Source organism: Clarias gariepinus, chromosome 11, assembly GCF_024256425.1.
Source record: "Clarias gariepinus isolate MV-2021 ecotype Netherlands chromosome 11, CGAR_prim_01v2, whole genome shotgun sequence".
Taxonomy (NCBI): domain Eukaryota; kingdom Metazoa; phylum Chordata; class Actinopteri; order Siluriformes; family Clariidae; genus Clarias; species Clarias gariepinus.
The window spans coordinates 22,006,231-22,029,905 of record NC_071110.1 but is presented as its reverse complement, the minus strand read 5'-3'; the positions used below and the strand labels follow the sequence as shown (position 1 = coordinate 22,029,905).

General features: G+C 37.0%; 1 protein-coding gene across 3 annotated transcripts; it reads left to right on the top strand.

The window, feature by feature from the left end:
* The first annotated feature begins 335 nt into the window (after positions 1-335).
* On the top strand, positions 336-22,815 carry alcamb (activated leukocyte cell adhesion molecule b). 3 transcript variants are annotated; one of them, XM_053506801.1, is made up of 16 exons: positions 336-536; positions 9,607-9,716; positions 10,573-10,786; positions 10,879-10,943; positions 11,273-11,360; positions 11,446-11,622; positions 11,994-12,118; positions 12,707-12,839; positions 13,401-13,513; positions 13,602-13,728; positions 17,828-17,943; positions 18,821-18,953; positions 19,962-19,997; positions 20,243-20,357; positions 21,499-21,620; positions 21,772-22,815. In XM_053506801.1, the coding sequence occupies exons 1-15, from the start codon at positions 479-481 to the stop codon at positions 21,590-21,592; spliced, it is 1,704 nt and encodes a 567-aa protein (XP_053362776.1). In that variant the 5' UTR covers positions 336-478; the 3' UTR covers positions 21,593-21,620; positions 21,772-22,815. The 3 variants fall into 3 exon arrangements, with proteins under 3 accessions (XP_053362776.1, XP_053362775.1, XP_053362774.1); XM_053506800.1 differs by having other exon boundaries at positions 20,240-20,357; positions 21,499-21,608; XM_053506799.1 differs by having other exon boundaries at positions 20,240-20,357.
* The last annotated feature ends 860 nt before the right edge of the window (positions 22,816-23,675 follow it).

Sequence of the window (23,675 nt, the reverse complement as noted above, 5' to 3'; positions counted from 1 at the left end):
CAGGAGTGATACATCAATTATAATGGTATGAAAGTACTTCAGTCTGTGAGACTAACTATGTAGTGAATTTTTATTTCATTTTATGCAGAGCACAGTATTATGATTTAGCCTATAGTGTTTTAAGTGTTTTTAGTCACAATAGCTTAAAGCCTTTAAAAAAAACACTTCAACAGCAGCCATACTTAAATGACCAACAACCAGCTGGTAATTTGTGACCAGAAAGTAGGAGGAGGACCAAAAAGTAGGAGGAGGGCGGGGTTTTATAAACCGACCAATGGCGTCATTGCGTCGCGTGCGCTACGGATTGCTGAGGTTTTGAACTGGAGGCGCACGCGGTATCACTGTAACCAGTTTGAATTCAGCGCTCGGTGTGCGTCACACTGCTCGTGTAGAGTACAAACACTTCATAAACATAGGACTTACACCAGATTTTTTTTCCCCTCTTTTTTCGCGCGGGAGAAAACCAAAAAAAACAAGAATGCGCGCGACTGCTGCTTTTTCTGCCTGCGTCCTCATCGTGTCCCTCCTGGACCAAGGTAATGTCCATTACTGCAGCATTTATTACCAGCAAAAACATACACGTCTTTTTAAAAGCCGTGCTCAGAGTGTAATTAACAGCCTAATGCTGAAACATTGAGTTATCAGATTAAACAAAAAGATTTATCACGTTTTAGTGCTTTAGTTTATTAATAACAAACGTTGGGGTAAATCAATTCCTAAAGTGCTCGCACAAACCTGAATAAACTTCTAGGAATAATCAAGTACTGAATAAACTCAGGGTTGTGACTGAACTTTCAGTTTCTACATTACTGGATTAACTCATACAATTAGAAATTAACTTAAACAATATGCATTAGTTTCTGCAGTTCTCATTTAGCTCTTAGAATTCTGAATGAACTGAACAATTAGTTTTTGCAGAGCTGAAATAACACCTATAGTACTGAATTATTACTTTACAGTGCTGATTTAGGCAAATTGATCTACACGAGAGTTTGAGTTATATGTTAAAATCCCAGAAATGTAAAGATGTGCTTTGTGTCCTGAGGCTTCCAGGCTGATTACAGCTTTCCTCTATCTGATAAGAGATAAAGTTAGGAGGTGAAACTGCTTAACTGAAAACCGTCCTCATGTGGAGTTTGGGTGTGGGGGAATAAGTGTAGACACACACACACACACAAGAATCTTAGGAAACGTTTGCACCTGTTGCAGAATTGTGTTTACTTTGTTCAACATATTGCTATTTTGTAACACTGATAAGTTTATTTCTTTTTATTTATTTTAGTGTGTGTGTGTGTGGGTTGCGAGTGTATGCGAGTAAGACAGTGAGATAGTTTGAAGAGGGGGTTGGGGGCGAGAGGCGTTGGTTTCTTTCCCTCAGGCTTGCATGTGAATGCAGCCCTCACCAGGTGATGAAACGGTTCATGCTGAGAATAGCACATGTTCTGAATATTCAGTGAGAAATCTTCATCATCGGTGTTCCTTGGCAGGAACGATGGTGTCATATCAAGTACAGTACCTGCGATACATTTTTAAGACCAGGTCTGTTATTCGGTTATTGCTGTTTCATGTCCAGATCCAGGCACAGGAAGATGTCTGTTTGATAACGGTGAAACTTGTGCTGAAAGATTGACAGCCTGTCCTGCAAGTGCATGGCGTGAACATGTTACTTGACTGCGACCGAGGAACATCGAAGGAAGCAATTAGTTGAATTTAATCTGATAAGCAGCTTCTAGTATCTGGCAAATACAAACTATTCTTATCAATTTGTAGTTTGCCAAATAATCTCCTTATCAGTTCATTCACATTCCAGGATAAAGTAAAGGAGATAAGATGTTTATTTTTATTTTGAAAAAATTTAGTAGCCCGGGGTAATTCCTCTTTTAACAATGCAACACTTTTGCCTGACCAAATAGAGCTTAATGGCAATTGAAGGAGTCATAGAAAAGTAGTCTTAGTGAGGCATCTGTTTTTTGTTCTTGTTGCACTTCTGTTCTCCCCACCCCCTCAGGTCACACACACACACGCACAAAAACAAATGTGCAGGCACACACACGTACATAGTGCTGGCAGAGTCACACCTGGTCTAACTTGTTTAGCTGGTGGGATTCTCCTTTTTTGTTTTCATTTAAACATCCCCTTAAGTCTTATGCAAGGCTTGCTTCAATCGATTTCATTTCTTTAAACAATTGTGGCCCACAGCACAAAAACACATATATGGTGCGTGAAAAGAAATCACTGTCTCTTAATGATAGGCAGGAAGATCTTTAAGTTTAGTTTAAATTTGTCCTTTTTATGCATTGTAAAAAATTCGGCATTAAGCCAACTTAAGTAAACTATTAAATTAAACGGAGGGAGATATTATATAAGGAAAATATTTTCTTTTATCTTCCCAGCCCCCTAACAGCAATCTCTCAGAGGATTTTTTTTCCTGGGAGTGCACCCATTTATATGAGCTACTATATCTGTTATCAGGCAAAACAAGAGAACAATTGTTCCAGTATTCTAAAAGCAGGGGATGCATCGCTTTTTATGGCCGGCAGAAGGACAGCTCTGCCGCTCTTGCGGTGCAGGAACGGCTCCTATTGAAATGCGCGTAAGGTGCTTTCTAGAAGCTCCAGTGCTCCTGGAGGTCCATCCTGCTTTGGACAATGAGACAAGTAGCTCCAGTCCTTTTGTTATGCACTTTACCCCTGCGGGCGGCATTATGCGACGGGTTTTTCTTAATCGCTGCATGTATCTCCGAGTGAGGAGTGCTTCTCTTGAATTTAACACAAGTGCATAACACCCCCGCGGAGAGGGTCTTCTCTATTCTCGTATGCTTTATTTTCCTTTATTTCAGGATCCCAGGTCACATACGAATAACTACACCTTACGCAGCTGCAGTCTGTTAGTCTAAAATACGCCATCAGGTCCATTTACATTTTGTGGGAGTAAAGTGCCCTGGGCCTTTAAAAAAAAAGAAATTTACAGTAATTAGGTGTTGTTAATGTACTACCTACTCCACAAGGCTCACAGCACTTTATTTTAATTATGTGAAGAAAAAAAGTGCAGACTTTGCTCATTGTCTGTCATGTTATCATCCTAAAACAACTTTATTTAGAGGCATTGTCTGCTGCTGAACACAAAGGAGCTTCACTGCGATTTCAAGACCTTCTAATCCCGCTTAGGGCGTGTCTGGGTTTAGGAAATAAAGCCAGTTCTTAAAGCAGTTGTAAGACAGAAAATGTGTTACTTATCCCAAAGTAATTTTCAGAAAACTCCTTCTTCTGGCTATTGAAATTTTCTGATAAAATTTCCATTGTGGAGGAAAGGAACACTTTATTCAAATTTGATATCGGCATATAATGTGTTTTATGTAATTTCAGTGTTACACATAGTGAGATGTTATTCCTTTATTAATTTTTTTTTTATCCTATAAGCAGTCAGAATTCAATTCTGTGTGATGATTTGGAACTGGAATTAAACGAGATTTGCGATTAAATTGGGAGCAAAATATCCTGTAGATTTATACTTCAATCGACTTGAGCTCTCAGGCTAGAAACTCCAGCCATTGAAAAAAAAAACTGACCCATCGGAGTGTTTAACTAAAGGAAGCGACTTCCTGTTCAACTGGTTTGTAGGGAAAAACACTTTGCTTTAGTTAAAAGCAAATATATAACTCACACCACTCATCAAAACGGCTCAGTTCACAATATCAATATTGATAATTCTTTAGGTCTCTTGGTATTGCAGCCATATTCCCAGTGCACATGTTAGAGCATCTCACACATGCTGTAAATGGTACTGTAAATTGTTATATTGCATGTTTCTATAGAGGATCAACACTGAACTGTTGGCAAGAGCCTAAATATGGGCCACGGGTTGTTTGTGGTTGGCCATGAAAGAAGAGAATAGGATGCAGGTGGGGCGATCTTTCAGTGGAGCAAACTTTGATGTCGCTTTGCTTTGAGTATACAAGCCACCACAGATTGCCTGTGCAATCCGGAGCAGACACACCTGTTCCAGGTGTATTGTGCATTAACTTAGGGTGATTGAAAGTCTCCTTTTCCAGCATTTCAATTGTCTGATATCTTTTGTATAAGGCCTAAGAGCACTGTTTAAGCAGTGTATTTCCTGACTGTTTCCCTTATATGGGGTGAAGAGTCAGCTATAAAAAAGGAAAAAGGTATTTATTTACAGCATTGTAATCTAGGTTAGCTCATGTCGAATCATGTCCGGATAATGAAACTTTTTCACCGAATCACTAAGAAATAAAATGCATAATGCACCTTTTTAGACCAGATTTTAAGTGAAGGGCTAAGAATAGGCTGGTTCATATAATATTCCAGCTAGGTTTTTATGCTGCAGGGTGAATCCTCGAGGCAGGGCAGATCAAGGTGTAGTAGGCAGGTTAGGACCTGCATGACCCTGTAACTTCCTGTTCCGGACAGGCCCCTAAACATGTAGGAATGTGAAATGAAGCTGGAGCATGCAAAGCAAGGCATGCTCAGTTGACACACGTGAGTCATGAAGAAGGATTTGTTACGCGTAACAATTGAAGCACGTGGAACAATCAAAGTAAGAACAAAAGACATGATGGAATACCATGAACCAGGTTCTGTGGACAGTATTATTATTCTTATTTCCTTTCCGTTCTGCGCGGGAAATCTATGTGTGTCGTCGCATTTACACAGCTTTAACTTTTTACCGGCTTTCACTTTCTTCAGAGGTGTTTGCAAATCTAGAGAAAGTGCCTTTTAAAACAAGTTAGCTGACCTTCATGTTTTGGCATCAGTTCAGATCTCCCTGTGTCCCACATGCAAATAGTGATAGTACGAACACGTGCTGCTCTGCCGGCCTTGGAGATTCAAATGCGCTCTTGTCTGAATGAATTTGTACTGCGGATAAAGGCACAGTGTTGAAAACTCAACATCTTGCTTCACCAGAAAGAGAGTATGTTCTGTCACTTGTTTTTTTTAATGACTGCTCGTTAATGGGAGACATCGCTGGATTTTTAATGCATTCCAGCCCCTCGGGGGGCGTCTCCCATCAAATTCATAATTTAGCACTTAATGGATGTGATTCCGGAGTGCACTTACATCTTATCCTGCAAAAATGACTTTTGTTTTTTATGAAGCATCAGTCTAACACAGACGACCCCTGACTTAATTTACGGCAGTTTCAAGATGCTTTAATGGCACTTGCTCGCGAGATTGACGAGCCAACGTTTGGGAAAGTAATATGTGCTGGAAATCAATTTCAGCCTGTTGGCTTTTTTAAAAAAGCGACACAGCCTTACTGAGCTTCCTTATCCTGAAGGTTAATAGTCTCAATGGTTAGTGCCTGCTAAAGTCTCTTCTTAAAAGCTGTTTTTTCCTTTTAGCAGAAGCCTAGAAGAAAACGTTATTGAATTGTGGGTTAATATACAGTAGTGGTTGTTCATCACACGAGATGAGAGGACTATAAATAGCTGAGCCATGAAAAATTTACGGATGAGCTGTACATTATAGCAAAGTAATAAAATATCATAAATGAACACACATTACAGGATAAATTACCAGCTATGTTCACAATTTCTGACTTTATGCTGTTTTCTAGTAAGCAGATTTTTTAAAAATGTAACTTTAGGTTCTGCCATCTGTAACTTTATTTCATTTATACTTTGACCGTACATTTGTACAGTCTGTCCATTTTTTTCCACATGCAATTTGGAAGAAAATGATAATAAACAGTTAATTAACAGCCATTATATTATATTGGTGCATTCTCATGAATACAAAATACCAGCTTAAAGCAAACACCTGAGACTGTCACTGATGGACTGTATTACTTGGCTGCCAGCCCTAGCCTTGCTTCTTCATGCCCTTGTGTATTTTTCTTATAAATAATTAATTCATGTTAAGCCATTCATTTATAACATGACAAAAGCGTAATTTAATGACAGGAATTTATATTTATGCCAGCTGTTAGCTGATTATTTTACTATAATGTATTAGATAGAATTATAGTATTGGGCAGGCGGCACAGTGGCTTAATGGTTAGCACTGTCGCCTTGCACCTTCAGGTTCCGGGTTTGATTCCTGGCTCGAGTCTTGTTGGGTTTCCTCCAGGTTTTCCTCCCCGAGTCCAAAGACATGCAGGTTATTTTAATGTTAACCGTTTCCAAATTGTCCATAGTGTGTGTGTGTGTGTGTGTGTGTGCGCCCTGCAATGGATTGGCCAGGTGTACCCTGCCACATGCAATTAATCTTCTGAGATTAACCCTTTATAGTGGATAAAGTGGTGTTCTCACTCACTTCTTCATGACAAATTCTATCTCTTTAACAATTCATTAAAAGTACCTTTGTGTGGTAAGAAAGCCTGGAGTGCAAAGACAAACAGTTATACTTTGTTATTATGTTACAACCGTAAACTTTCCTAAATAATTCAGTGTGTGAAACACAACTATGGGTTAAGTGTATTAATATTTAGCAGGGTTTTGTGTTGTTTGTGCAGTTGGCAGAGGTAATTAAGCATTGAGTGATACTTTGGCAACAGATGACTTATCAGTGAGGGAAATGTTTAAAGAAAGGACGTGCTCGCTAAAGATGATTGGAAACGTGGGGGATGGGGTGGATTTGTTTACTTCACCTGTCCCGCAGCGCAATCAGCACAACACACTTGCTGCTCTCTCTTTGTGTGCTCATCTGGTGTTCAGTCCTCTAATGTAGGTGTTATTGCGTCTTCTGTTTGTTTAGTAAGATTAGATGCAGAGGAGTGCTTTTTTTTTTTTTTTAGGGCATGACTGCATGTGGCATCCAAAGAACACAAAGGCTATTATAAATAATTGTGTAAAACAGACAGCTGTTGAGTGGCAATTGAGGTCAGGAGAATTGTGTTTTAGCCATTTCGCCTTTTTATGCAATGCTGAATCATTCAAGCCATGGTGGGGAAAAGAAAGGAAAACAGAGCGGTGCTTTAAAGATCAGTTTAAAAAGAACATAGTATTTCTTATTGAAAATTTTCATTGATCTCAATGAAGATACATCTTTCATGTAGATGTTTCTGTTCTCACTAATGTAGTTTCCAAATCCTAGGCCACATTTAGATTGCCAGGTTAAAGGGATAACTTAAAGGTCCCATATTTTACTAGTTGATTTACAAGGTAACACTTCCAGAAGTGTGTCTGCACTTTTCACATAAGTCAAACTCACTTTTTTTTCACATCTTGTCCGAGCTACTACCGATCCACGCCCTGCCATAGAACAGCGGCGCTCAGAAACAAGTTAGGGGAGGGGTATCTTTCTATATGAGGTCACATTATGAGGAAAATCGAAGTGGCTTGTTTAAGACTCATCCAATATTTTTTTTCATAACAGGTGCCCCCTATAGTTTGCATGTTCTCCCTATGATTGCAGGGTTTCCTCCAGGGTGATTGGCGTTTCCAAATTGCCTGTAATGTGAGTGTGAGAGTGTGAGTGCTTGTACCCCGTGATGTTTTGACAGCTCATCCACCTTGTGCCCGAGTCCCCTGGGAAAGGCTCCAGGCCCCTCTCGACCCTATACAGGATAAGCAGTACAGAGAATGAGCGAGAGTGAGGTCCCCTTTAATTAGTGTGGGACTAGGCTGAATTTTTTCACAAATAGCAAAAGCTATTCAGCTGGCCATTTTTTCATCCCCACACCCTGATCATATAGAACTGATGAGTTGTTTAATGACTCCAGAACAAACTGTGATGTGATACTAGCAGATTTATTCAGTGTTTTCACTTTTTGTTGTCTGGCATTTGTGTGAACCATACAATGATATGTGCTTGCCGGCCGTTTCATACGTGTTCACATTAAAGAAAAATATGAGTCACTTACTGTTATGAATATGAACCATCAAGATCCAATCTGGACAAAAACCCCTGTAACATCCCCATGGCTGGACAAAAAAGCCTGTAACATCCCCATGGCTTTAAATTTAAAAACCATTTCTGACCCTTTTGAAGCGATGACTTGCCAGCAGATTTAACTAATAAAAATATTTAAGACGAGCAAAATATTTTATAACTCCCATTTTTTTGTTTGCATTCTTCAAAAAATGCACATGTAGAGACAAAGATCTGCTTTGCGGCAAGTCTGTTCAGGTCATAAATCTACAGCAGAGGCCATTGTTGACAGGAGTGACAGATGGTTGCATCTGTGTTTACAGGACAGAGGGTCCTTGATGAATTTAGACAAAGGCATGCTGACTTAAAATTAGTAAAGCAGTTAAAGTTTGTAAAGGAATGTAAATGGAATCGGTCGATGTGGCATCAGGTGATTGTCATGGATAGTTGAAGTGTAGGCAGTGACATACCAAAGCATGGTTTATCCATAATCACATCATATGTACATTTTAATCCATGCTTTAAGTAGGTGTTTACACTTACATGAGCTTAATCGGCTTTCCACCAGACAGTTATAAGGATAAGCCTACTGGATAATTACAGGAGTCTAATATCCATAAGAGTTAATGTTTCGACAACAGCGTAGAGAGGGGAAAAATTTTTGTCCATTGAAAAGTGAAGCATGCAGTGATGTTTTGTCTTTATTCAAATGTGCCTAGAGTCATGATCAGGCACCATCCAGAGGGATCCAGTGTAACCATTACATAAGCATGAAGTGGAATGCCTAGTGCTAGACGAGATGGTCTCAAATCAGGATCTCGATTATTTGAAAATCTTTCTCGATTATGCCTAATAAACAATCACTTTTTCCCCTCACAGTCCTCTGACACAATTTGTACTGTAAATATGTTCAACTATTAAAAAAGAGGTTTCCTCCATGTTCCTTCCATGTCACTGACAGGACATGCTGTAGTATGTTTTAAGGGGACAGTACTATCATAAACACACATGGGAACGTATTCCCCTGAAATGTCGAGATAGAATAGAAGAAAGGAAAAAACAATTTTGGATTTGATTTATTTTCCTTGGGAAGAAGCATTTAAAAACTCCTTTTTTTATTATATATTGATGATAATTTATGATTATTTGTGATGATTCATTTATTCATAATAATATAGAACAAAGATGTTTTTAGTGTTTTGCTGAAAGAGGTTGGCTGCAGTTTTATCCATGACGTTTAATTTCATTTTACAAACAGCTCAAATGGATTTTTTTTTTGTTTTCCAATATTAATAAATAACAAATTAACAGGCTTTTTGCAGATTCTGATTAAAACCAGTATCTCCTGCAAGTGTGTATAGTATCCAACCTAAGTATGCTGTATAGCTGAGTATATACAGCATCCATATATACACTGAACCCTTCTTGCTTTGATAAATCCAATGAGAACCGGGCGTGATTTAGGTGGAGAAAATGAGTGATGCATTTATTTTAAAGCCATGGTGGCATTTGGCTTTATTTGAATATTCAAACTCTCTGACTGCTTTGCCTGACAAGCAGATGAGGACATTCAGTCTGATCCAGCAGGATTCAAATTTGATAGGAGAAATTATTCCTCCATGATTGCTGCTCTTTAAATATCCAATACCGATTACATTAAACATCACTTATACACTTATTAATAAAAGTCGTATGTTTTCTGTTAGCTGAAATAAACTTGCCGACCAATGTCTGGAACCATCTTGCATGATATTCTTCTTTTTTTCTCTTCCAGTGAGTGTGTACGCAAACCTAGTGGGCAAATATGGCGAAACTGTTGAGGTGCCTTGCAACAAAAAAGGAGACATCAAACTAGAGGACATCAGAATAACTAAATGGAAATATGTAAGTACATCCCCTGCTTATTTAGTCTTGTCCAATCTTTATGGCCTTTGGTGAGTCAGAAAATAGGGTCATGCTCCAGTTATTTAATTACGTGTAATTTGAATTGTAAGTCTATCCTAGATGTAAATTTCTTTGAAAACATTAGAGTGAAACAGAAACCAGAAGTGTAAGATTTTTAATTTGGAAAATTGTACAGGTTTGTATGTGGGGGACATATTCAAGTGTACTGAAGTGAGAAATTAGTTATTAAATACAAACCAAGAAATAGGTAATAAGACCACAGATATACAAAGATCCGCCATAACATTAAAACCATTCATGTTAAAACCACCTGGGTTGTGGTTCTCCTCCTGGGCAGCCGACTGAGCAGCTCTGGCCTCAGCGGGTGTGATATGGTTATATATATGGTGATATTTCCAGTGCATCCTACACACGCTCCATTAGAGTGGATCTAAGAAGATTGTAGGTTGGTTCAGCAGTCTTAGGCCTTTCTATCATGATTAGCATTGTCATGCTAATCAATTAAACAATGGGCATATAACATTAAATTTATACAATTAATACTGTCAATCCATAAAATAAAAAATAAAGAAAAGCTTAAACTTTGGTCTTTGTAACTGATTGAAAAAAGATTATGTAATATCAACTACTGTTTTTAGGCTCACAACAGAAAATCAATGTGGCAGGAACCTGAAAGAGTGTCATTAGTAGCACTAATATCAGATCGTAATAGTACAATCTGCACCTAGGTGCTAAAATCAAGACATGCACGTGAGCTTGTGTCCTCTGTGGGACTAGATCATAAGCACATGCACGGTTGAAGCCCTTCTAAGAAATGTCCAATTCTATTCCCCAGACCAAAGTGGACGGCACTGTCGTCGATCTTCTGAGAAAATCTCATCAAAACATCACGTTCTTGCAAATCGAGGAGTACAATGGCAGAATCAATCTCACAAACACCCTCGCCCTGCAAATTTTCAAGGCAAAAATGGCTGATCAGAAGACATTCACCTGTATGGTGGTGACAGACGGAGACGTATTCGAGTATCCAGTTGAAGTGATAATTGAGAGTAAGTATATTCTCAAATAACACTAAAGATTACACAACATGCTGAAGTAATCATATGTTCATTAAATGCTATGATCTGCTTTTCTCCTGCAGAGGTCCCTTCTCCACCTACAATCACAAATCAATCCAAAGTCATAGAGCTCGGCAAACTAACGACGGTCAGTCAACGAAGTCATGTTAAACTGTATTGATTATGAGTTGTTTTCAGAGTTCACACAGATATACTCGAACAAACTAAAAACCAGAAGCATCCATCCAGAAGCCTAGAGCAGAATTCGAATAGCTTCTGTTTTTTCAATTGATATTTGGCATCTTTCTGAAACCAGAGCAATTCTTCGTGTGTGACAGAGGGTAGCGTCCTATAATCGTAGATAGATAATACAGATAGATTGGATAGTCTTTAAAAGTAAGGACAGTGCATTAGCTGCTTTTGAGACGAACCTGAATTTTGCAAAATAATGTCTATTTTTGGATTTTTTTTTTCCAGCTGGCAGCTTGTTCTGCTAAAGATGCCAATCCCCCAGCTACCATCACCTGGCTGAAGGACAATGTTACACTCGTACCTGCTGAGAACGGTACGAAGCACCTCAAGTCCGAGTTTTTTACTTGACAGATAAGGCTTAAAAATGTATCTAATCATATTGTCCCATATCATTTCAGTGGTGAAAATCACACCAATCCTGGAGACAGACAAAAACACCGGCCTCTCGACTGCAACCTCCAAGCTCGAGTACGCAGCAACAAAAGCAGATATGAATGCCAAGTTCACTTGTGCCGTCCATCATAAGAACCTTGCCTCAGACCTTGTGTCTTCTCCTATGACTTTTGTCGTCCACTGTAAGTCTCTATCCTCGTCTTTTAAATCACTTTCAATGTTAATAAACATATTACTCGGATTGTTTTAATATTTGGGACAAATTGGAATAATAGAGTTTACTGATAGCACTAATTGCTTTTAAAAATACACGGAGCTGGAACATTGAAGCTTGAATAGGGCTTTGTTGGGTGCCTCAGGGCATGATTACAGCCAGCCTAGCCCTGCTGCTACTCTCAAAAGCTCTCCTCACTCGGGAAAAACCTCTGCTCTTGAGACCGAGAAGCTCTCAATGGCTCATTATGACCATCTGCTTAGTGGCTTTATCTGTTTGCCCCTTCTGTAGCCTTCCATATGAGCTAATCCGTCAGTTTCACACCTCTCCCCTGCACAGACCCCAGTGAAAAGGTCAGCCTCCAGGTCTTGTCTGCACTCCCAATAAAGGAGGGAGACAACGTGACCCTGAAATGTGCGGCTGATGGGAACCCCCCTCCGACCAGCTACAATTTTCATATCAAGGTAAGCAAAGCACGTCTGGCTCTTTTCATTCTGAGCACTCTTAATGTCAAGCTGCTTTTAAGGGTGGTGTGGGATCTTGCATAATTTATATATATACACTACAGTATTACCCTTTATCAAGCATGCTGCTTCCGTTAGCACTGGAAAAAGAGAGAAGTGGTTGCCCATATGTCCACTTTTATTTATTTATTTATCTACAATAGCTGGATTTTCCAGGTTGGGTCACAAGGCAGAGACGCATCGTGGATGGGAATCTGTGCTGTTTTTAAGAATGATGATTTACTTATTAGCAGAAATAAGTTTTAAGTCTTTATTTCTAAGTAAAAGCATAAGTACTTAAGGGGAAAAAGACTGAATGCAATTTGTATTATATTCAAATAAAAGATTCAGTAAGGTTAAAGCAGATACTTTTCATTTTTGAACGTAAAACCTATATATATTCAGTCACATATAATTAACATATTTATAACAAGAACTAGTTTTTCTTTTTCCCAAGAAATATGAGACAGAACCCCACATTGTGAAAAGCATAGGGAAGCTGAGCTCTGTTCTGAAACTCACTAAATGTGCTTCAATTCAAATGTGCAGGAAAAGAAGGTGACCACTGAGAATTCGGACACTTACACACTCATCGGCGTCAGTCGGGCCGACAGCGGGGATTATAAGTGCTCCCTGGTGGACAACGAAGCAAAGACAGGCTCTGCCAGTTTTACCGTAATGTGTAAGTCATGTGTATCTTAGATCTAGATTTTAGTATAATACACAGCCATGCAGTCACTTCAGTGACAAATAGATTTTTTTTTTATCTGACTGAGTAATCTGATTGGATGAAAGGCATTTAACTGTATGCATCACACCATGTTCTAACAATTTTCAGCATGGATAAAAATAGGTCAGTGTGGTCTGCAGAACTGGAAACCTTAACCCTACCCTAAATTGGCGGAGCAAAACAACTAGTTAAATAAACAAACCAATTATAATTGCTATTGTACTGAATATCAGCACAGTTGTGATACCTTTGGCACACAATCTGCAGTCTCGTGCCTACAACCGGGCTGATATTTGAGCACAACCCCCACTCATTTAATATTGCTTAATTAAAGGGATGGACTGCTTCGGACTTTGAGTCCTTGGCAAACATGAATATTGAAAGTTACACCAAAAAATTTAAATAAGGATTCAGATATGTTGTTGTAATGTGAATACAGGATTGCTGCATACATATCGACATGGATAATGAAATGCAGAAGGGTTGATATTTTTTCTCCGTTTTGTTTTGTAGACCTCGATATCACCAATAGCACCAAGGGAAAGATTGTTAAAAACCTAACCGAGAGCTTTGAGGCAGCATTGGTGGTGAACGCCTCCGGAATTGTCAACATATCATGGACAAAGGTAAAAATAATAAGAATAATAAAAACAGATTTGCATTTAATAAATTTAAATCAGATTTTTAATTTTCAAATATCTGACGCTGTTGCAGAACAACGTCAAACTGATTAGCAAGCCCAAGTTCGACAGGCTGAGGTACTCAGACTCTGGAATGTACGAGTGTGTGGTTTCATTGGCTGGACTTGTCAAAAAAGCATCATTTGAGCTGAGTGTCCAAGGTAAGTGTGCTTATTACTGTTAACCAAGATACAGGGAGGCCCGAAAGTTTGCAAAAAATCTCTGCAGGTGTGCAGCATCTGGATTATTCAATATTCAGGATATTGCAAGTGCATTTGTGATATTGATACAAAAGGTACAGAGAGTGCATAAAGTTTTTATGAACCTCATTGCTTTTGACCAATTTTAGCCATAAGAAAACCACCTGTTAGTGAGACTAATTAGAGGCAAAAAAAAGGCAAAGGCAACAAAGTTATTTTCCTAGTGGGAACTTAAATAAAAAAATAATTTTCACACATGAATTGGCCACCATGCTGTAATCAAAGTAAAATCTGTTAAAAATCAAACGGAAAGAAGTATTTTGAGTCTTTGTATTTTGAGTTATTTGCTCAATACTAAACAGTATGTTTGACCAAAGAGGAGATTTATGGATGCAGTGAGAGAGGACATGAAGTTAGTTGGTGTGAGAGAAGAGGATGCAGAGCATAGGGTTAGATGGAGGCAGATGATTCGCTGTGGCGACCCCTGAAAGGGAACAGCCGAAAGACAAAGAAGAAGACTAAACAGTATGTTTGACACAAAGCCCTAGGTTTCCTCTGGGTGAAAGATAAATAGCTTAACCAAAGGAAGTCATAGTCTCACCAGTCTGAGTTTCATAACCTATCCAACTGGTGGACAAAAAAAAACTAAAATTTCCCCTCTGGGTAGTTAACTCTTACAATGGGTCTGGTTTGGTTAAAACTAAAATGCTAGTCAGGTGTGAGCGCATATAAAAATGCTAACAGCAGATAAAATTAGCTGATCATAATATAGCTTCATGCAGTAAGTTTCTATCAAAATCAGCCTCTGTTGCACATTGACTGTTTAGCAAGTTTAAAAGCAGCTGCATTTTATGTGACACGCATTAAGTAGATTAAGTAAAATTGCATCATTATAACATATGACCTCGGTACGTACAGTACAAGACCATTTCCTGAAGTAAATCTAACATAAATAATTAACTTCTTGTAAGCTCTCCTTAACTCCATAGGAGCATTATATAGTAATTGCACAGCTGTAAAGGAACATATTTAAGAAAGTTAATGAGAATGTGTGACAAACAACAGTCTCATCTCAGAGTGGGGCATCTCAGAGAGATGCTGCTCTTGTGTGTGTCAGTCAGACCAAGAGCACTACGTCTTGGCCTCAGCCTGATTCAAGTGCGCGGACAGATATTATTTATCTATCCATTTTTTAGGAGACTTCCCCAGAAATCACACCCACAAGTGTCTCCGGTGATGCTAGATTGTCTCTGTTTACTCTGGACTTTTCTTGGATTGTGCTGTAGAATGTTCCTCGGTGCCCTGGTACTAGGGATGGGACTTACCAGGGACAATCTGATATATTATCACGTTTCCTAGTTGCCGATTTATTTTGTATTACGATTTTGCAAATATCATGATATGCTGAATTAGTACTTTTTTTTTTTTTTTTTTTACTGATTTGTTAAAATTTTAAAGAAACGTAACCAGTTTAGATGATCCCAAAGATCTTGTGCTTTAAGTTGGCTTGGAATACTACTATGTCAGTAACATTGGTTGGCTTTTTTTATTTTAGAGTTGGGGCATTTTGTGGGAGTCTTGCCCGCTTGTGGTTATCGTTAAGAAAAATGAAAAGATTAACACAATAACATAAAAGATTAACACAATAACATAAGAGGTTTCTCTGGGGCCCAGTCTCTGTGCCTAATGGTTTCTCAAATAATGGCACCACTTTTTTACATAATTGCCTTACAGTGGACTAGGTGGCATGCACATTGTTGTTAAAAACCAAAGGACGAGTATTAACTTACTAATTTTATTAATAATTTAAACACTTGCCTTAGTTTTAGGTTTAAGTGAATATTATTCTCTAAAAGGGGAGTAATCAGACTTTGGGATGCTTTCTTTTGTGTTTATTATATCCTCATCCCTTGTACCTTAGCTCAAGATAAATGTCCCTTAGTTTCTTGGGTACACTCTGGTGAGCATATTGTTAGGAATTTGGTCCCCATAAGTAGGCTTGTCAGCGCTGGTCTTGGGCGTTGTTCATTAGAGAAATTGATTTTTGGAAGAAACTTTTTTTTGCCACATGGTTTTAGTCTTAATTGACTGCCACCTTTCACCAGAGGGCTGTAAAGAAAAAAAAAAAAAAAAAAAAAAAATATATATATATATATATATATATATATATATATATATATATATATATATATATATATATATACATATAGGTTGTTAGCTTAATGTATGCGTGCTAGATCCAAGGAAGGTTTTGAAGTAAAGTATGGATCTGTTCGAGTTGCCATTTATATATATATATATATATATATATATATATATATATATATATACAGTGGCCATCAGATTTTCCTGCCTATTAATTGGTACCCCTGCTTTGCCATGTGTCAGAACTATGCCAAGGCTACAGATCAGCTCTTATCCCAGCTAATTTACTGGGCAGCAGGAAGAAAAGTAAAAAGAAATCTAAAAACTTCTTGTACCTGTAGCTCGCACAGTGTACACAAATCAGCCACTCAGCTTTAGGGTTGGATTTAAATACCTTTTATCAGAGATTCTGATGCACCTGAGTCAACCAAAAGGTAATGGACTGACTTGAGACCTGTAATGATAGCATGGTCATTGACTCATGTGTAAATGTTAACATTTGCATTGTTGTGTTGTGTTTAGAGTTGGGTGTTTTTTTAGTGTTGTTGGTCCTGAGCTGCCCCTGACGCCTCACCTTCCTCACAGAGCTTCACTGTGGCTTTGCAAAGGTTACCATTAGCCTAGTTGTATTCTCAGTCGCTCACCATGCAGGAACTTCCCTTTCACCTTTACTTATTTCAGCCTGATACTCTGTGGCATCATTTACAGTAATTGCAACTCTTACAGGACGGGGCAAAGCTGTTCAATTAATACGGTCAAGTTCTACAGAATATTCAGGCCCGTGGACTTCTGCCACTCTTGGTAGACTTTCTCTGTGCAACATTCAACGATAAATAATTTTAATTTACATGGTCAAAATTATGTCAGAAAAAAATTAAAGGCATTCTTGTTTGTTTTTTTAGAATTTAGTAAGCTGTTGCTTCAGTCATCTACAAAATGTCAGATGTGCATAAATTTAGGATCTTCATTAAGTTTGGCAGTAGCTTAATAATTCTCAGGTTTATCAAGTATTAATTATTGATTTCTTATAACAGCTTGCAGATATATTGAACCTTTTTAGGAATTCAGTTAATTCAAATCAGTTTTATTTATATAAAATGTTTAATAATGGTTATTGTCATAAAGCAACTTAACGGAATTTAGAAAAATAGTAAAATAAGTTATAAATAATGTCAGAAAAAAAGCATAGGTTTTAAGTAAAAAGTATAAGGAAAAAGAAACTTGCCATTATTATCTAAATTATAAAAGATTAGTACACATTTTCCATTCAGAAGTTTTTTAATTTAACAGATATTTAACTAATGAAAGAAGTATAACTGCTTTAAAAAAAATAATACATTAAATTTTCCTGAGGTGGTGTTGGCTCTGTGTGTTAAGGCTCTGACTTACTGATGAGAAGGTCAGCGGTTTGAGCCCCAGCTCCATCAGGTTGCAGCTGTTGGGCCCTTGAGCGAGGCTTTTAACCCTATCTGCTCCAGGTTGCTGGGGAAAGACCCTGCACTCTGACACCAGCCCTTTAATAAAAAAAAAGCAGTAATGTATATGTGATAAATAAAGGCTAAACTTAACTTAAACATTTAATCCCTATATATTGTTACCTAAATCTGGTTTTCATTCGTTGGACCCGCCATTATTCCCCTAAACATGGAGCTTTCAAAGCCTTTATTAAATTTTGTTTAATGTTAATAGACAAATATACTATTTTGACTTTGTACTGTAAAGATACTGGCGTCTCAGTATTAATATTGTTTTAGGGGAAAAGAATAAAATATTTTTATTACAAAAAACAGTTATGCCTTTCAAGGGGGCTGGATACTTTTGAAAGCCCCTGTATTTACTGTTTACACTGTGTCCGGTGTGTTACTGAGCTTAACTAATAAAGCTGAAACCTCTGATAATCTCTGTTTTCTTGTAGGTGCTCCAGTTATCACTAAGCTGAGTAAGTGGCCCATAAACGAAGGCAAGCTTCTGAGCTGCAAGGCTGAAGGTTCACCCAAACCCACTGTGCAGTGGAGCATCAACGGCACTAAAGTGAGTATGAAACCAGGAAACTCCCAGCCATCTGCTGCCCCATCCAGTATGTGATTCGGATCTTAGATTCAGTAAGACTGTAGCAGAAATGATGTATGACCAAACAAATTAAGGACATCGTGTACAGTACTGTAAAAAAGTATTGAGACACACTTCACTTCTTTATATTAAATAAAATTAAATCATGTAGATTAAACTAAAGAAATTGGAATGCATTGTACTGCGACTGACTGCAAAGTGCCCATGGATACAATCTTAAAATTGGTTGTTTGTGTAACGACCTCAGCAGGAACCTTATTTCCCCTCTCGTCTGTTCCCAAAACACAAATCTGTCATCATATGCATCTGTTTCTTATAAGTTTGATGTTTTATGTTTGAATGATTTATTGTGTGATTTAACAAACAAAAAACATTTCTCTGAATCTGGTCAGGGACAAGGCCTGGACTAAAAATCTGAGCCAAAAACTTGCCAAAAGAGTCCTTAAAGAAGCTTAAAGAACTATTTCTCAAGATGAATAAAAATAAAAAGAAGGTCTGGCTCTTTAAAAGTAAAATATGAAAAAATGTCTTTGTGTTATGCAGTTAATCAGATTTAGTGTAAAAACTCATGGTCACTGAGCTTAGCCCTAGAACATGCACTGTGCTTTAGAGAGCAGAAGGTATTGATGGACTGAGTGGCAGTAGAGTAGGACATTGTACTATACTGCCCTTAAGTGGTGTTAAGTGAAATCACAGCTGGGCATTAACAAACTGAAGCCATATCACTTTCCATTGTGCCACAACCGAACAGTGCGCTGTATTATATATGACTAGCCTAATCTAGTTTAATCCTAGTGCTAAATGATGGGTTTGTGTGTCTCTGTGTTTGTAAATTTAGGCTTCTGAGGGTATCTCAGCGGATGGAACCATCACATACAATCTCACGGTGGCTCCAACAGGCAATGTCACAGTCAGCTGCACAGTTTACAGTGAGCTGGGATACGCAACAAAGAGCATCGACATATCCACATGTAAGTATGGTCTTGTTCTGTTGCATTATGGATGTTTTACTTTTTTCAAATCCCTATTTACTTCTAAAACAACTGTCAGATTGGATACATATGGGAAAGTATTATAGTAATGGATAAACAGTGATACATCCTTGATTCCTTGTGTAAAAACTAGTCCAATAATAATGTTTTGTAACATATAGTACTGTGCAAAAATCTTAGGCGCCTTCTGTTTTTAATACAAACTTTATTATAGTTTTTATTATTATAACCCTCAGAAAATATTATTATTATTATTTTTATTATTTTATGGCTTTATCATTGGGTCAGTTAAAAAAAAATCAGATTATCAAACATCAGTATTTTACCACAAAATGAAAAATTCCAGATAAATATTTTGCATGCAAAACAGCTACAACAGCCCTCAAACAAACCTTGGGTGGTTCTGCAGGATGCACAGTAAAAACATTAAAAGCTAATTTCCTTATAAAACTGCACAAATTGTAATAGTGTTCCCAAAGCGGCGTCATGACAAATATTTACTTTGTTTTATTAATTACTTTTTACTGGGATTTATAGTTAGTTATTTATTTGGTACTTTTTTTTATCATCCTTGCTCCATGCAAAAGACTCTGCAGAAAGTTTTACTTGCATCTGCCTAAGACTTTAGCACAATACTGTATACAAAGACAAATTCAACAGCAGGTGATGTAGTGGGTAGCATTGAAGCCGCCACAGTTCCCAGTTTGACACATTTATATTCAGTGTGCTGTGTCCGATCTAAATTTGTTCTATAAATAGTCACATCTGAAATTCTTTGTCTATAAATGTAGTTTATGGTGTATTAATATTAGGTTTTCACATTGCTCAGCTGTTAACAGTTCAAACATATGAGAAACACATTTTCTCCTAGACTATATTTATATTTATAGAAGGCTATTTGCTAATATGAATATTATCCTTACACATACAATTTACTGTCCTCAAACATTTTAAAACTCCACCCAAATCATTTTTTTTTATTTACAGTGCCTGATGATACAACAGAGATAACAGACAAAAGGGGTGAGTTCAAAAAGTTTTATAAATACTCGCCCGTCAGGAAATTGGATGTTTTGTGTGCAAACTGACCTTTAGCCAGAATTTTAGTAATTAGCAAAACCACAAAACCATCATTATGTTAGTCAATCAAAGCTTTAATATAAGCTTGCAAAATCACCTTAATATTTGTACAGGATTACTAAATTTATAAGTGATTACTAAATCACTTAAAATGGTTTAATGTGATTTGTACCTTTTTTGCTCAGCAGAAGAGGAAGAAGACTCAAACAATCAGACACAAGTAGTAGTAGGGGTTGTCTTAGGCCTGATTGTGGCTGCTGTTGCTGTCGCTCTTGCCTACTGGATCTACATGAAGAGAACCAGGTAACACCATAGCTATCAAATAACCCAGTGGAAAATTTATAGAAATAATTTTGGGTATAATCATAGTAAGATACATGGGTTATTATAACCACTAGGGATGGTAATCACCAGGGAATACCCGATATGACATCACTATACCTACTGTAGGTGCCAATTTGATTTGTATTGAGATTTTGTAGGTGTTGTGATTTTCTAAATATCCTAATTCTGTATTAGTGTATTTCAGATTTCGTTACAATTCTAAACAAAACCGCCATATGAAAGATTAACAATACTTATTGGAGGATTTTTACCACATCTTTAATAACAACATGTTACTATGTAGTGTATTGTGATTGAAGAAAATACTCAAGCATGTAAAGTTTCTGCGTGAAAATTTAAATTCATATTGTTTGTATTGCTAACCATTGGAGTGAGGCGAATAAGACAAATGGAGTGAGGCGAATAATCTTTACGTATTTTGAGATGTTATGAGGACCAGAAGCTGGGTTTGACCCAAATTATGCTTAGTATTATACTTTTAAACTCTCTACTAAAACATATTTTATAAAATAAAATAAAAAAAGGCTGAAAGATATTATACTAGGCTTCTCTTCTAACTTGTCCTGTCCAGATTACTGTCTACTTGTCTAGATATGTGTCCAGCGCCTTCCCTTATAACTGTCCAACTAAAGAACTGCCTTTTCTTAATTGAAGTGTGTGAGATAAAAAACAGTACAATATGCAGGGCATTGACCCTCCAGGGGGCAGTGATGGGTCAGGCGGTTGAGACTGTGGGCTGCTGATCGGATGGTCAGGGATTTAAGCCCTGTCGCTGCCATGTTTTCGGTGTTGGTCCCTTGGGTAAAGCCCATAGGCATGGCCCTTAACCCTATGCCCGTAAGGGGGAAGCGGAATAACGGGAAGCAGGTCCCACTGAGCGAAAAACGATGATCCACAAGCACAGTCCATAGTGGACACTAAAACTAAATAAATGAATATACTGTTGCCAGCATTGTACTCTATAAGTATCAAAAATTATTTTATTAGAACTTTAAATGTTTTTTGTAATTCCATGAGAATAACATAATTTTGTCCAGCAGACACATCCCATGTTGATCAGTGTTACGTTTTAAAATATGGATTTGTTTGCGTTACTTAGGGAGGGCTCCTGGAAAACAGGAGAAAAAGAGAACGGCACACTGGAGGAAAGCAAAAAACTGGAGGAAACTCAGAGTCAAAAAGCAGATGCGTAAAACCAAAGGATACATTGTAAGTAAGAAGGTGAGTGTTTCCTGATGCACTAGGGGAGCTTTTAGGTACCTGATTTAAGTGTATAAACTTCTTTGTTATTTGATTTTGCTGATTTTGTTTCAGTGTATTCCAGTGAATGCCTGTGAGTAGTCAGTGTTTAAATAGCTTCTTTGTTTTTCAGGAGAGGAGGCAGTATTGTAGCAGACTGTATTGCAAACTACAGAAAGGTTTGGGAAGCTGATGGGAGACCCTGTTATTTGGTTGATGAACCATTATCTGATCCAGTGTGTATAATGTATATCACCATCCTTACAAGTGAGCGATTTAATAAAAGGTTTGTGTTGTATAATTGTGAATCTCCTTCACTGAGGATTAACCGTGGAATGAACATGTTGAAAACATAACTGTAAAACTTAATTTTACTTTGCTGTTTAATATTTGCTGCATTGAAAAAATTGTTGCCTTTTTGTTGTTGTTGTTTATTGTTTATTAAACATAGATTTCATTTGTTCAGGTCAATTTACCTCAACACAAGCCTGTAAACTGTGACTCTGTTTGTGTTTTGGAATAAGAGATGCATCGTGCTGTTTGATTTTAAGTTTTTTATTATTATTATTCGATTTTTTTTTTTATTATTATTATTATTTTTTACATCTCTGCGGCCATGTATAGTACCTGATCTGGAACTTCAGTTTGTTTGTTTGTTTTTTAAATTCATTAAGCACTTGGTTATTTTTTTATCAAGATGCAATGATAATTCAGAAATAAACCAGTTCAGAAGTTAAAATACGCATGCATGTACATTTTCAGTGTCCTTTTTTTTTTTTTTTTTTTTGGCATAAGAATCATAATCTCTATTTAAATATTAAACATTACATTTAAAATCTTTTCAAATTTCAATTGTTTGGCAAAATAATAATTAAATAATTAAAAAGCTCATAAATGACACGGTGCTAAATGCTTCATGTTTAGATTTTTGAATTGTTTTATAAGAGTCCCTGACTGCAAATACTAGATTAACCATATCTACAGTACTGATATGTTGCTTGTAATAAAAAAAAAAAAACATTGATGTACACCTAATAGTTTTATTTGAATTCAGCACCTATTTTTGTTAGTTACACATACTAATTTACATTAACATGTTATTCATTTGTGTGACAGGATTTAACCAATCAGTGTACAGCTGTGTGTTTTACCTTGAAATATAATCCTAATTGCTTGATATCACAACTCTGCTAGTGTTTGAATATGAAACTAGAGGTCCCTAAAAACACCCGATGCCAAATACCTTGTAAACTACACGTAATTTACTTGGGCTTTAGTTTGCAGCTTTGATCATTCATACATATAATTTGATGTATGAGCACAAAATGTTAATTACTTGACATGTTTAGTTGGTTAATGGATATACATCAGGTTTGCAAAACTCTGACACCTTATCATAGTACTAAGGGGTGAATTACGGCCTTATACTTTGTTTTCAGTGTGTTTTTTTACAATATGTTTAAAATGTTTAGCAGATGTCAAGTGGTAAAATCTGTTGCCACTTCATTTTGCTATTTTTCGGCTGTGTATATTGTATATGCTTTGTATCCCTGATTCTGCAACTTTTTCTCCCCCTTGTTTTTCATTTAAGTCATGGTTAAAACCAAAGAGGGTACTGTTTAAGTATTGTAAATACTTTGTCAATTTTTGGCATTTGCTGAAATAAAATGTACATTTTAGGAAAACATTGCATTTCTTAAACTGAAATGAGTGGCTGGTAGTTGCTTAATTACACAACAGTAAATTTTGGCTGAGCAATGTGATTAGACAAGAGGCCTTCCATGAGAGGTTATAAAATCATAATCAAATTTTATTTGTCACATACACCGTCATATACTGTACGTTATGCAGTAAAATGCTTATATGACCGCCAGTGACCTTAGAAAAAAATAACTTATATGTAAGAAATAAATATTAATAAAAAGAAATACTAAAAAAGAAAATAACTAAATAAACTGTACAAATAGGGCATAATAAAAAATATTACAAAATATAGAAGAAAAAAAGTATATATATAAAATTTGAAAGTGACAAATT